The 13,406-nt window shown below is 42.6% G+C and overlaps 1 protein-coding gene across 1 annotated transcript in view; it reads left to right on the forward strand.

Moving 5' to 3' along the window:
• Positions 1-13,406, forward strand: part of ZCRB1 (zinc finger CCHC-type and RNA binding motif containing 1) — a 162,304-nt gene that overhangs the window by 100,525 nt on the left and 48,373 nt on the right. The window contains exons 5-6 of the mRNA XM_078674292.1: positions 6,976-7,087; positions 7,176-7,283. Of these exons, the coding sequence (XP_078530418.1) occupies positions 6,976-7,087; positions 7,176-7,283 (220 nt within the window). The remainder of the gene's footprint in view (positions 1-6,975; positions 7,088-7,175; positions 7,284-13,406) is intronic.

Genomic DNA, 13,406 nt, shown 5'->3' on the forward strand with positions numbered 1-13,406 from the left:
TAAAATATTAGAAAAGGTTTTGTTATCACTAATCAAAAATGATGTAGGACTATATGACTCAAAAGAGGTGGTATTTTAATCTGGTTTCAAAATTAGAGTGACTGTAGATTCCCCCATGAGTGTGTCAAAGTGGTCCTTTTCTCTAAAATGTATCAAACAGTCTAGTCATAAAGGGTATAATTGATCCCCCAGCATCTTATAAAGTTTGTTTGGAAGGCCATTCTGGCCTGCTGCTTTTCCTTTCTCGCTAGATTTGACTGCCCGCCAGGCTTCACTTTGAACAATATCCTGATGCAAACATGTCTTCTGGACATTTTAAAGTTTATCTAGTAAATCAACCCCTAACCATGCGATGACCTTATCCTCAGTGGTAACCCAGTTCTCTTTATGAAGGTCACTAAGGAATTTAAGAAAAGCTTTTTAAATGTCCAAGCTATTTGTTAGTTGGAGTCCTGTCACCTCACTCTTTATCTCTCACATCATTCCTGGCTTGCTCCGTTTTAATTTTCCATGCAAGTAGTTCCCCAGCATTCTCCCCATATTCAAAGTGGACCATGACTCGCCTCCAACCTTGTCCTTACTCTAGCCTCCATTAACAAAATAAGCCAGTCCCTCCGCTCTTGTAATTCTCTCTAAAGTAATACTTTCCTATTAGCTGACAACTGCTAATCCAATAATTGCCTCTCCAGGAATCCTGTATCCGACTCGACCCCCACAATCTACCTTCTGTATGTCCTACTCTTCTGAGATGATATACTAAATAACTTCCCCCTCATAAAAGCATTAAAGGCGTCACAGACTGTAGTCAAAGGAGCTGAGCCTACATTTAATTTAATAAATTCCTCTGTCTCTATCCTCAAAAATCACAAACCTCCTGATCTAACAGAAGGGTTTGATCTAGAGTCCACCTCTGTGATTCAAACCTGTCAGTAAATTTCATTTCTAAAATTGCAGCCGCACGGTCCAACAGGTGAGCTGTTACACACCTAAAATCCTGGATATCCTCACTTATAGCCTGGTTGACAATTAAATAGTCGATTCTGGTTGAATGCCCATACTTTTTATTATGGAATATATACCCACAGTCCTTCCCGGCCCTTATTCTCGATATATCACACAATCCCAGCTGTCTCATCATGCTTTTAATATCTATGATTGCATTTTAGGGGACGTATTAGCCATACTATTGCACGATCTGGCAGTTTATTATCCATAATGACGTTAAACTCTTCTGCCATAATGGTAGGAGACGAAAGTTGTAATAAATTAAAAAAGATCTTCTTTAGGGGCTCAATGTTCTCCACATTAGGGCCATAATACCCCACCAATGTACACCTACGGTCAGGCAGTTGTAAGGTCGCATCTTATCTGTCACACTATCTTTTATAGTAGCCTCCACCTGTTTTTTTTTTTTATCCGGATAGCCACCCCCTTAGTGTAACAATTTTTAAGTGTGCTTCCTGTAAAATAGTAATCTGAGCTGTTGAGTCCCTTAAGTACTGTATTATTCTTGCTCATTGCCTTTTTGTGTGAAGCCCATTTATATTCCAGGAGAGAATATGCACTAGCACTGCCCTGCTCCTCACTCTAAAACTCATGTGCAACTTGTTATGCAGTTAGATAGACAGTGGTCTGGTAAAGTATTGGTGTTGGAGAAGGCGCCTGAGGATTTTCGTTTCCATTTTGGGCCTTCATGCTCCCCACCCTTTCGTCCCCAACTTCCCCTCCCGTTCTACATCATGAACTTTAACAGCCCTTTGAGTGCTAATTGAGATGCAACAAAAATAAAAGAAAAAAACAGGTACATGTAGACTGTTAATCTGCACTGCCTAAATAACCAATATAAATATTTCGGGTATGAGTGTGAAAAGTATATATCAGAAAACCTTTACCCTGACGGTGGGTTACCCTTTTTATTGTTCTCAATCAATTCATCCGCCTCCTTGTGGTCCCTTGAATTATGCACTTTATTATTGTACATTACCCTAAGGATGGTGAAAATTCTCAACTGAGCTGTGGCACCTAGCTTCGTAAACTCTTCTGTTTCCCCAGCTCCCGCTGCCTATTAAAAGTGGCTCAAGAAACCTCATACGTGATCTCAAAAGTAAACCCACTTGCTTTCAGGGACTCTACTGAGGTGCTTTCTTAATGGATCCCAATGAACTCTTTGAATTACCCTGGTAAGATCTTCCTCCATGTCCTTCCACACTCCCTCTAACTTAAACAGAACTATAACAAACAACTTTATATCCACTCCTTCAGCCCTTCTGAACATTTTGGATTCCTAAGTTGCTTCTTCTGGCACTTTTTTCCAGTGCCTCCCGCTTATCTTAACACTCGCTTTCTCTGGGATTCAGTGCACTGATCTCCTCTCTGTCATGTGCAGTTAAAGCTTTTAGCTCGGACACCATTTGCTCTAGGCCCTGGGTCCTTAGCATCAGTGAGTCTTGTTTTTTTCTCCAGGCTTTTGAATGCCCCTTATATCGCTCTTTGATTTTCTTCAGCGTTGTAAAAGCCATTTGTAATATCAGCCAAAAGACTCTATAGCATAAATTCAACTGTATTAACAGAAGCTGTGATGGTGTGAATAGCTAGATAAAGGGGAAGTCCTTGATAATCTTTCAACCCTAGTGACTACACCAACCAATGATTGAGGATCATCACTTAATACTGAAGTTGCCTGATCTCCTTCCCCCTACTTACTTTGCGGGCTACCCTTTGTCCCTGCCCTCATCTATCTCTGCTAGGCCTAGTACATGTTAGCCTCAACTAGCCATAATTCAACACCAATTTCCAAATCCACCAAAGTGGGGGCTGTCCTTCACCCCGTCTCTTAGACTTCTGAGCCTGTCCTTTTAAAGTGTTTTCTTTTGATTCCTTAGGCTCTCCAGAATCCATGGCACCCGGATTAACCACTAACACCCGACATTAGAGTTTTGGTCAGGTTTTTAAAGAAAATGGTTGTTGTTTACACTGGTCCCCCTTGGTCTTTTGGTCTCCGGGGCTCCCTGCAGGGTTAGAAATAGTGTTGAAACTTGAATTGTCTAATTTCTGCGTAGACAGGAAAGCACAATCAGGAGTAGTCCACTTTTCACCTTTACTTCATGCTTTATTTGTAGCAGTCCCCTGAAGTTGTTTAATTGTGCTTGGGAGGTGGGTGGGGGGGGATGCAACTCTTTTACTGTACACCTCAAGGAGTACCTATTCCTTTTTAACTTGCTCCCTGCCTTCAATCAGCCCTTTAGGTTGCCCCTCGGTGAACTTACCTTTTCACTCTTATATATCGCTGATATTCCCAAGGGGGTTGTATTTCTCCCTTTCTCTGTCGCTGACTCTTCCTTGTAATTTAATATGCAGGCACCAAAACCCAAGTCTTGATTTGTAGAGATGTTGCGTAGCACATGCTGTCTCTCCTCTCTCCATTCTGAGCGCCGGGCAGTCAATATGCGTGTGTTGTCACTGACGCTTTTCCCCCGGAGAGGAATCCTTGCTGCTGCCCTCCCCAGGACCTAACCTCACCTCCAGTGTGACTCTCTACCAGCGCTCAGCATCAACCTCTGCTGTATCTGCTGCACCTGCTGTAATTACCGGAGGAAGGAAATTCAAACCCCCCACCCCTACACACTCAGTACTCTGAAAACAGGGTCCATCCACTAGTATTTGTAAGTCTGCAAGGCTATCCGCCATTACTTCTGCGCTGGCCTCCCAATATCTAGCACTCCCTATCCTGCTCACAAGCTCACCGGCATGTTCTACTATCTACCCCCAGACGGTTGCTGCCTCTAGAAGAGTTGGTGATATAAGGAATTCCGTAAACCATAGACTGTGCATAGAAACACTAATCGATGCCAGAAAGGGTGATTCAAGTGGCTGTGCACAGAACATGCAAGACAATCTGCAAATTAGACATAGGCCAAGATTGCACTCACTATTTATCCATTCCAAGTTTTCATCTGCCTAAGGGCATTCATTGGTTCCTAAAACAAAATGCCAAAGTCTGACAGCAACACCTGCATAGAAGAGACTGCAAGTGCAATGGCACTGGGTTATAACTTTCCTTTGCCCCTAAATGAGTCTTACCCTTTGAGTAGTTTCCTGTTTCGCTTTGTGTTCTTCATGTGTCTCAAATAAACTTGTGGGGGAGGGGAATCCATGCATGTTCTGATGCCTGTCCTTGTTCTGTTTGCACTTCTTGTGCTCTGGAACTCTGTACCTAACATCTATTCTATTCCTCATCCTGTTGTTTAGCTTTCCCCCTCTCCCCACTTTGAGATGTGTGTCCAACTCCTTTTCTCCACCTCAGGGGAGTAAGCATAGTTTATTAGGCAACCTAATAGTACGTGCACAGAGCTGAGTATTCCACTGGAACCCTGGAAGGATCAGACATACATGCCCTGCTAGAAAGTCCAACATTCCGCTTAATCTATTGTGTAATACATTGTAAATTAAACCTTGTAAAAATTAAAGAAAAACGAAAGATTTAAGAAATGTGGTTGTTATGAAAGTAAAAATAGATTTCCCCACTTACCTTTCCTCAAAACCCACTGGTATCGGGGTCACATTCTGTGACCATTTTTACTGCCTTCTGCACTCACATTTACTCGGACTTGGCCCCCCTCCACCTTCTCCTACTCACATCACCTTCTCTCCTTGCCTATTATAAAGCTGCTCCCATTTCTCTAATCATAAATATCTCCTATGCAACAAATGACCCTTTCACGCCCAAATCTGGAAGGTATTGGCCCTTGTATCTAGAACCCAGGCTAGTCTTGCCTCTCTTCAACTGCTCGCTTAAATTAAACTTGTATGTAGAATTCTATAAATCGTTAGCATTCCTTAATTTGCTAATTTCTCTCCATCCACCTACCTACTACACAGGGTCACAACTTTATTCTTTTTACAAAACTCTTTAGCATCTGTTCATTGATCTTTTCGTTGAGTATACTTGTCCTCCTTTATTTAACCTACTCAATCACAACATGAACATGGCATTATTAACTATACAGAAAATGCCTTCCGGCACATAACTTCCACACCTTTGTCTACCACAATCCATTTTCACCAGTTCTCATCTTCCTTGTCCTATCTGAAACGTTCAGCAATAAACAACATTGCTGACCTCCCTTGGCGTGTTTTTTAAGGTGTACTGCAGGTCTAAACAGTTAATGTTTTGTAGAGCCACGTTTTCAGTTTCCAAAACCAAAATAGGTAGAAAGGCGTTTTAGCGCCAGAGGAAGTGAAGTACATTTCGGGCCTTTGGAACCAGATAAGAAATGGCACTGCCTCTGATGGGAGTTCCTGATCTTGGGTATTTGTAATAGAAGGGCCGTGGAGATGGTGAGAAGTTGCCTGGCTTGAGATCATACCTTGCATTAATGGTGGTCAACGTTGTGTAAAACTTTAAAACAATGTAAAGATTTGTTTAGAAAGTATATATACACATATTGACTGAAAGCTAAAGTAAAGCTGAATGGGTCATGGAAAGAGGATGGTGGGGTAGCTGATGCAGCAGATTGACCTCATTCCGCATACAGCTTGGAGTTGGCGGTGGTGTACGCAGGGAGGCCCAGATAGAGAGCATTTGCATTTGTTCTAGCATTTGTCTAGAACATAAGACTGCATGAATAGCCCGGTAGTGCCACTCTTTGGACCTAAAAGGTAGTCTTTTTCTCAGTACTTTAACATAGAAAAAGCATGTCAATTAGTCCAGATTATGAACCCAAACCGAGTGCCATGACATCTGTTTTCTTTGGAAATATTAAACTGTTATGATGAGTTTCCTATGCTGAAAGTGCTATTTGTGCACACAAACGCTATCCCGAAATATTTGATTTTTTTTCTTATTTACAAGCTTGATTGCAATCCATCTTCTAGGAGTAAATAATGTTGCTTAGACAAACTCAAAAGATTCATTTAACGACAGCTCCCCGGGCGATTTTCTATTCCTCGTACTTTTATTTGTGATTAATCTGAATGCCTTCCCCCACACCTCCAAGTGCATTAATTGGAAATTACTACAAAATTCCAGGAACACTCACAATCTCCCTTGCACTGACAGACTTTTACTTTTCATCTCTAGCAGAGTAAGATATTACTTAAAAATGGTTACAAAGGAAAACACTAACTTTTACCCATAATCATTGCGATTGCATTGTTATGTGTGATCCTTCTGTGGAAGAAGGAACTGCTCGCGCACTTTCTTGAAGTCTGAGTATTAAGCAAAAATAAGCCACGTGTTCCCTTAAAATCTTCGTTGACCTTAGTGTCACCACCAACATCGACAAGAGCTCATATTGCAACCTCCCAATTGAAATTAACAAATCCATTTTAACATTTGGTTTATAAATGTAAAACCCTTCGTTTATGTAAATACTGTTTCAATCCCAATCTAAAACTATGTTATTCCTTAATTATGGTTTTTATTTCCATGGATTTGAAAGCCTAATCTCCTACATTTCTAACCCTTTACCTGCCTGCCTGTTTTTCTGTTTTTAAGTACCCATTACACTCTAATCCATTTTGGCAAGGATCTTGCTATCTGCATAAAAAAGCTATGTAGTATAATTCGGGAACTTGTCACTTATTGTTATGTTTTTGTGTACCTGAGTAGAGCTTTTGTATTCATTCGAAATCAGAAGTAAAAATAGCTGGGTGCAAGAGTCCACTTTCGTTCTGGTCTCATTCTTTTAAAGTGGTCTTAATGCATTGGTTTAACCTTAACCTAATTGCAGTTGCATTGCTTATTTTTTGGTTTTACCATGATGATATGCACCTGCTCACATATAATTTATTTTGGTGCTTTTAACACACAATAGATTCGTTATGTACACCTATTTGAGTAATTTTTAGAAAAGTATTATTACACACCCGGCTTCCATTCCACAAAGAGAACTGAGAGGAAACCCCTCCATCTGTAGCTGTGCAGTATTGCCTCTTTGATTAGCTTTACATATCTCATTTATTTTTGTTTCTTAGAGTTACTGTACTGAAGGACAGAGAAACTAGGAAAAGTAAGGGTGTCGCCTTTGTCTTATTTTTGGATAAAGAATCTGCACAGAACTGTGTTCGCGCACTCAATAACAAGGAGGTAAATTACTGTGTAATGTGCTACCTTCAGATACATCCTTCCGGAACTGCAGTGCAGTATGGATGATTAATTTGGCGTGTTGTTTCAGTTATTTGGCAGAGTTTTAAAAGCAAGCATTGCTGTGGATAATGGAAGAGCAGCAGAGTTTATCCGGAGGCGCGACTATTACGACAAGACAAAATGTTATGAATGTGGGGTGAGCACATTTTCTAACTTGTTGGCTCTTTATATACCTGATTCATAAATACGATTTTGTTTCATTATTGGCCTTTAAGATATTGGTGTCTCATATGCCTTTTTGATTTTACATTTGTTTTATTGTTAATGTGTGAAGTATTTCATAGATTATCAAGTCTGGCTACCAAAATGACCCTTTCATGTGTGATCGATTTGCTGATTCTGCTGCTTTGATACCATGGATTAATTTACTGTTGTCTTGAGTGAGTTTTATGTGATCTCTTCATACTATACAAATAAGATCTTTGCGGTGTTTTTCAGTTGCTCAACTAGAATATTTTGTGCCCAATTTATAATTTGTGCAGTCTTTGAAAATCTGCTGTCCAACCAAATTAGTACTCTGCAAACATTAGAGAATTAGTTTAAACAGGACTATACTCTGGCCACTAGATTTGGTTATGTAATTGTTATTTTAACATAGTTTGGTATTGATACGAAGGGGATCGCAATGCTTTAGAAAAGGTAACTGTTACTTCAGAAAGAAAAATATTCAGATTCATCACTTTTGTGCAAAGTGGTGTTGTAGCCTTTTCCTGGCATGAAGCCTCAGTGCCACTGTGTTTATATTATTATTCCCACCTCTCAGAGTAAATTAGTTTGTGTTAAATATATTCAATGTTACAGAGTTCTGACTGACCTCTTAAGGAACTGCTGCTTTAGGTAAAGTGTGCTAGGAAAAAAAGTCGGCATGCACAGCAAAAAAAGTTGTAGATGTCAATAATAACCTAAGTTGAAGAAGCAAGGACTATTACATAAGCCACGTTTTCTGAGCCTGTTAGCATTGAAGACTTTGATTATACATGTGATGTTAATCTTCTTCACATATGTTTATTTGGTACAATGGCATATTGTTTATGCAAAGCCTGTTTTAGAACTTTCCATCTGTGATCTTGAATCACGAATATCTGCTAATCTTTATTTTAAATACCGATTGCCTATTCTTACTGTACATATTCCTTCTCTTTCTTGAAGCATAGATATTTTCTTTAGTTATTTCCTGGCAGTATACATAATCTGGCCTACGAACGTCCTGCATTTGCCGATTTGAGCTGTTCCTTTCACGTTTTCGTGGTCTTATTACGATGGCACCAGATGACCTTTGATATGGGTTGTACTTTATCTGACTAAGTCCCTTTGGTTATGTAAGAGACCTTCACCCACAGTTTTGCTTGCAGTTATTCATGCTTCAAATGAATGCATCTTGAGATGGAATTAGAGCCAGGGTTCTTTTATACTATACTGGTACAACTTTACAGTCAATCTATGCTCCATATGTTTGTGGGCCCCTTACATCCTACTTTGTTTCCTAAAATACTTTAGGGGTTTATAGATTATTTTGAGTAGCAGTAACTTGGATGATATTATCAGCGATGTAATTTAATATGTCATGAGTGATGTAATATGTGGGTCATAAGCAGTGCATGGTGAGTGGTAGAATTTATCGTTAACTCCCTCCTGCCCTCTATGGGCAGCTTTCTGCCCTGCCTCCTCTGTTCTCTGTGTGTGTGCCCCTACCCTCTGTGGTTTGTTTGGTGGTGGAACTGCCTCTCCCACCTGCCCTTCCTAGTCTGCTTGCTGACGCTACCCTCCGTTCTATGTCTTCGTGCCCCTGCCCTCCTAGGTCCATTGTCCTGCCACTGCCCTCAGTTGCAGACCCTGCTCTTCACTAACCTGCCCCTGTTCTCATTGAGTGTGCCCCTGCCCCTTCCTTCTTTAGTCCATTGTACTTTCACTGCCCTCAGTTGCTGCCTGCTGACCCTCAAACTCCCCCCTGCCCCAGTTCTTTATGTGCGTGTCCTTAATACCTCCCTCCCTGGTCCTTTGTTGCCACTGCCCCCTGTTGCTGCCCCTGTCCTCCTCCTTGTTCTGCATATGCATGTTCCCGTCCTCTCCCTCTGTGGTCCATTGAGCTGCCAATTCCCTCCATTGTCAATACAGCGTTGGACTGCTTCTTGTTGTGCATACCCCTGCCTCCTCACTCTATGGTCTGTTGTGTTGCGACTGCCCTTTGTTGCTGCCCCTGCTGCCATTCCCCTTTTCTCAGTGTGGCAGGCGTAGCATTTTGTTTCTTGTTGTGACCAGTCAATCCAATTTTTAGGCACCAAGTACCAAAATGTCACAAGGGAGAAAATGCTCCCATGGCCAATCAGTGGGCCCATTTATTAAACAGAAGGTTCAGCAGGACTGCTGTGAACCAACCGTCAGGTAGCACTTTCTTTTTAACCACTCCATGGCCACCCTGAGAACCTCTTTAAATGCAAATTTTTCCAACAGCTGAACAGCTTTACACCGGATAGTGAAAAGCATGCTTTCTGAGTAAAGTTCTAACATTCTGCCATAGTTGGTGTAATGCTTTTGGGCTGTTTCTTCTGTATCACTGCCCAAAAATGTGTATGGGAATAAACATGGGAAATCAGCGTTTTGGGACCCCACCCTTTTTCTTACCCCCGCTGGAGGCAGGGAGCCAACTGGGGCCGGCAGAGCCATTGGGTCTCCCCCGCAGATACCAACAAAAAGTAAGTGGGTGCCCTGGGTGGGCTCCAGGAATAACTAAATAAGATACCTAGGGAAAGATAGTGTAAGCATTTAAAGGATAAAGATACAATTAATTATCTCTACCTATTTGAGTTTACTCTCTTCCAGAACAAATCAACGCTTCTTTAAGTCTCTTCAACTAATGGTAACCCAGAAAAGGATTTTTTCAAAAAAAGATTTATTTTCGATTTATTAAACCTTCTTTTGCAAAATTGAAAATACGTTATCTTTTGCTGTTTTTTAAACACATATATATATATATATATATATATATATATATATATATATATATATATATATATATATATATATATATATATATACACACACACACAGATTATACATATATACATATATATACAATATACAAACGACACAATATATCAATACATATACAACAAATATATCCTTGAACCTTTTTAGAGTCCACGCCCTTATTATTTTAACCAAAGGATGCTTCTAAATCATGTATAACCAAAGACATTCCTTACAAAAAGGTCGCCATACGGAAAATAGGAGCATAGGAGGTAAAATCATTGGCCTCTAGTATTCTTATACTCCTTTTGAATTTAATTCACATATTCAAAATTTTGAAATGGGGCCTTCCACAAAAGTGTCGACGCGTTTCAGCCTTTCTAATTTCCATGCCTCATCAGGACTAGGGCATTCAAGGTTCCGCCATCTTTGTATTAAATTGTAAGCCTCTTCCAGCTCCAAGTATGTCTGTTGTTACAAGGCTTCCTCCAATCGGGACCGCCAGCGTCTATACAATTGAGACCGCCTCGCTTCCTTTTGTACTCCAAGTGTCGGTCGTAAACTAAAAAATTAAAAGCGTTTCTCATATGCGCGTTATCACTTCGCGTCGAACCGGGCCGCCATTCCGAACCCCAGTATACCACCTGTCACGTGAGCGGAGTGAGTGGGTGCCCTGGGTGGGCTCCAGGGCACCATCCCGTTACTGGTTCGGCCCTGAGGGAAGGGAGGTGCGGCGCAAGCCCTGTGGCCAGCCCCATGCTGCGTTTAAAAAATAAAAACGTAGAAATTTACTGCAAAAACTAAAGATTACAGTGGCCTGCGCCGGGACGCTCCTTGGCTGGAGTAGCTGTTGCGCATAATAAATTAATATAACATAACATAACATAACATTATAGTTAGGAAATAGAATTTAAGAAACCTTGGTAATTCACCCCCACCCCCCCCAAAAAAAAAGGTTATAGGGACATTATTGTTAAGTTCAGAATTTACACACACAAAACCACAGAAATTCATAAGTCATAGTTATGTCTAAAAACTAAAACTCATGCCGTGTGGTAACTATAACCCACGCCCTACCATGCACTGCTATTGACACCACATATTACATCACTCATAAGCTCATCGATAATATCAGTGCAACGTTTGCTGTAAAATTATTGATGAGAAAATTGTGCATGGCGGGGCACGAGTTCGCCAAAAAGGTAAGAACGTTTTCCAGGAAAAATACTTTACACTTTAAAAAGTGGGCACTTAGTGCAATTTTAAGGCTTTGCAATGTTACCCTATTGAGGGAAAACTAGAATGCTGTTTTTGCATTATAGGTGAGCCCCAAACGTACATACATAATTTTTCCAGCTCCTTGTGTCAAGTACTTGAGTTAAAATTTCAGTCTTCGTGGTCTTCGGTCAACACCAGGCAGCGGTCAAATAAGTACCAAGAGTGCACCACCAGTGGCACAGGGCCGGCCGGTTGCAGAGGTCAAATTCGAGGTTGGACGCCTAATGTTAATCAATGGAGACTTGGAGTACTCTTAGTCGCGCTGTTCACAGATGAGTAAAGCGGTGCCAAAGGCTGAGCTCCTGGAGTTACGTTAAGTGTAGAGGGGAGCCACAAGTCGGCACCAAACTTACACCCTCAACAGCACAGGGACGGCCGAATGCAGAGTGCCAACACATCGTCGGATGGCCAGTGCAAACCAATTGGGGATATCAAATTTGTAAAAAGGCTGCAGGGTCCGACCAGGAGGCCGGATGAAGGAAACCCACAGCTGCCCAGGTAAGTAGATATGCTAGGTAATGTAGGGACGCTGTCGGTCCAGCTCCCCAAGGCCCAGGAGCTCCGGGTGCAGGGGTGTCCTTTGGCGTCAGGAAACAGCTTTCCGGGCAGTTTGCGGGTAGGGAGGAGTCTTCAAGTTGAGGCTACAGTTGTCAAGGTGGAGTCCGGCAGGGGTCAGCCCATGGTGGGCCCCGGTGGGCCACTTGGACTCGGGACGTGGGAATTGGATGCAGAGGTGGGTCGGGAGGCGGTTTTGCAGTTCCTCAGGGCAGAGTTCTTTGTCTTGGAGTTGGTTTCTTCTGAACAGGTCCGCTGTCCACGGGAGATTGGAGTATTTGTTGAAGGCAGTCAGTCCTTCCAGCACTCTGGCGGTTGCTAGTCTGCGGGGCGAGTCGCTCTTCTTCAGCAGGGTCTTTGAGGACTGCAGACAGGCTGGTAGGACTGGGTTCAAGTCAGTTGGTGTCTTCAGTCTTTCCTGCTGCACACCTCTTCTTCGTAGGTCATCGGAATCTGATTTCAGGGTCAGGGGTTGAGCCACCTAAATACTAGATTTAGGGGCGCTACAGGGAAGTACAGGTCGGGACCCATGGGCTCCTAACCTGGGGTGTCTACAACTATTATGCCACACTCCTGTGGGGCGTAGGGTATAGCCCTAGCCCTGATTAGGTAAGTCCCACCATTTGTAAGATGGTGGGCACGGAAAAATGTGTTTAACTTCACCTCCAGCACCTGAGAGTTGGAGTTGGAGATGGAGGTCATACCTCCTACTCTATCTTGGTTTTCCTGCCAATTCGCCCACCAAAAGTGAGGGGTTTGAACCGTGGGCAGCCACCTGCTGCTAGCAGCAGAGGCTTGGGTCGAATTACACAGGCAGCAGGCCTTTAAAGCTTCCCCCTCCGGCACTGTGCTCATCCTGGGGGGGTTGAGGGGAGGTCACATCTCCACCCAGGATGGAATTTGTTTCTGGCCTCAGAGAGCAGGGGCTCTTGACCCAGGGGTCCAGAAACATGTCTGGTGGTGGCAGGCTGCCTATTGCCAGTCAGAGCCCACACCAGGCTTGGTAGGTTTTATGGGGCCACTTCTGAGGTGCCCTCCGAGAAGATTTTATTAAATCCAACACTGGCATCAGTGCGGGTTTATTAAGAGGAGTTGTTTGGTACCAAACACTACTGGGTTCAGTAAAGCCATCATGGTGCTGGGGAACTTGAGTTGTCAAGTTTCCAGCCCATGTACTCTCTACAGTACTTACAATATTAAGGAATAGACTTAATATTGTAGAAGCATACCTGCTCATGCAGGTATGCCCACACCTGAGATTTAGTGCATCCTGCCTTACGGCTTGTATGGCCTGCTAGGGGGTGAGTTACCTATACCTTAAGCAGTGCTGCTGGACATGGCACACAGGCAGTGTCCCATGTCGACTTGGTAGTTTTTCACAGCACCAAGGCATGCAAGCGGCAGTGGGAGTGGCATGGCATGGCCTTGGTGAGGGTCTCTAGGGGGACCCTCTTCAGTC

Source organism: Lissotriton helveticus, chromosome 1_1 (assembly GCF_964261635.1).
Source record: "Lissotriton helveticus chromosome 1_1, aLisHel1.1, whole genome shotgun sequence".
Classification (NCBI taxonomy): Eukaryota; Metazoa; Chordata; class Amphibia; order Caudata; family Salamandridae; genus Lissotriton; species Lissotriton helveticus.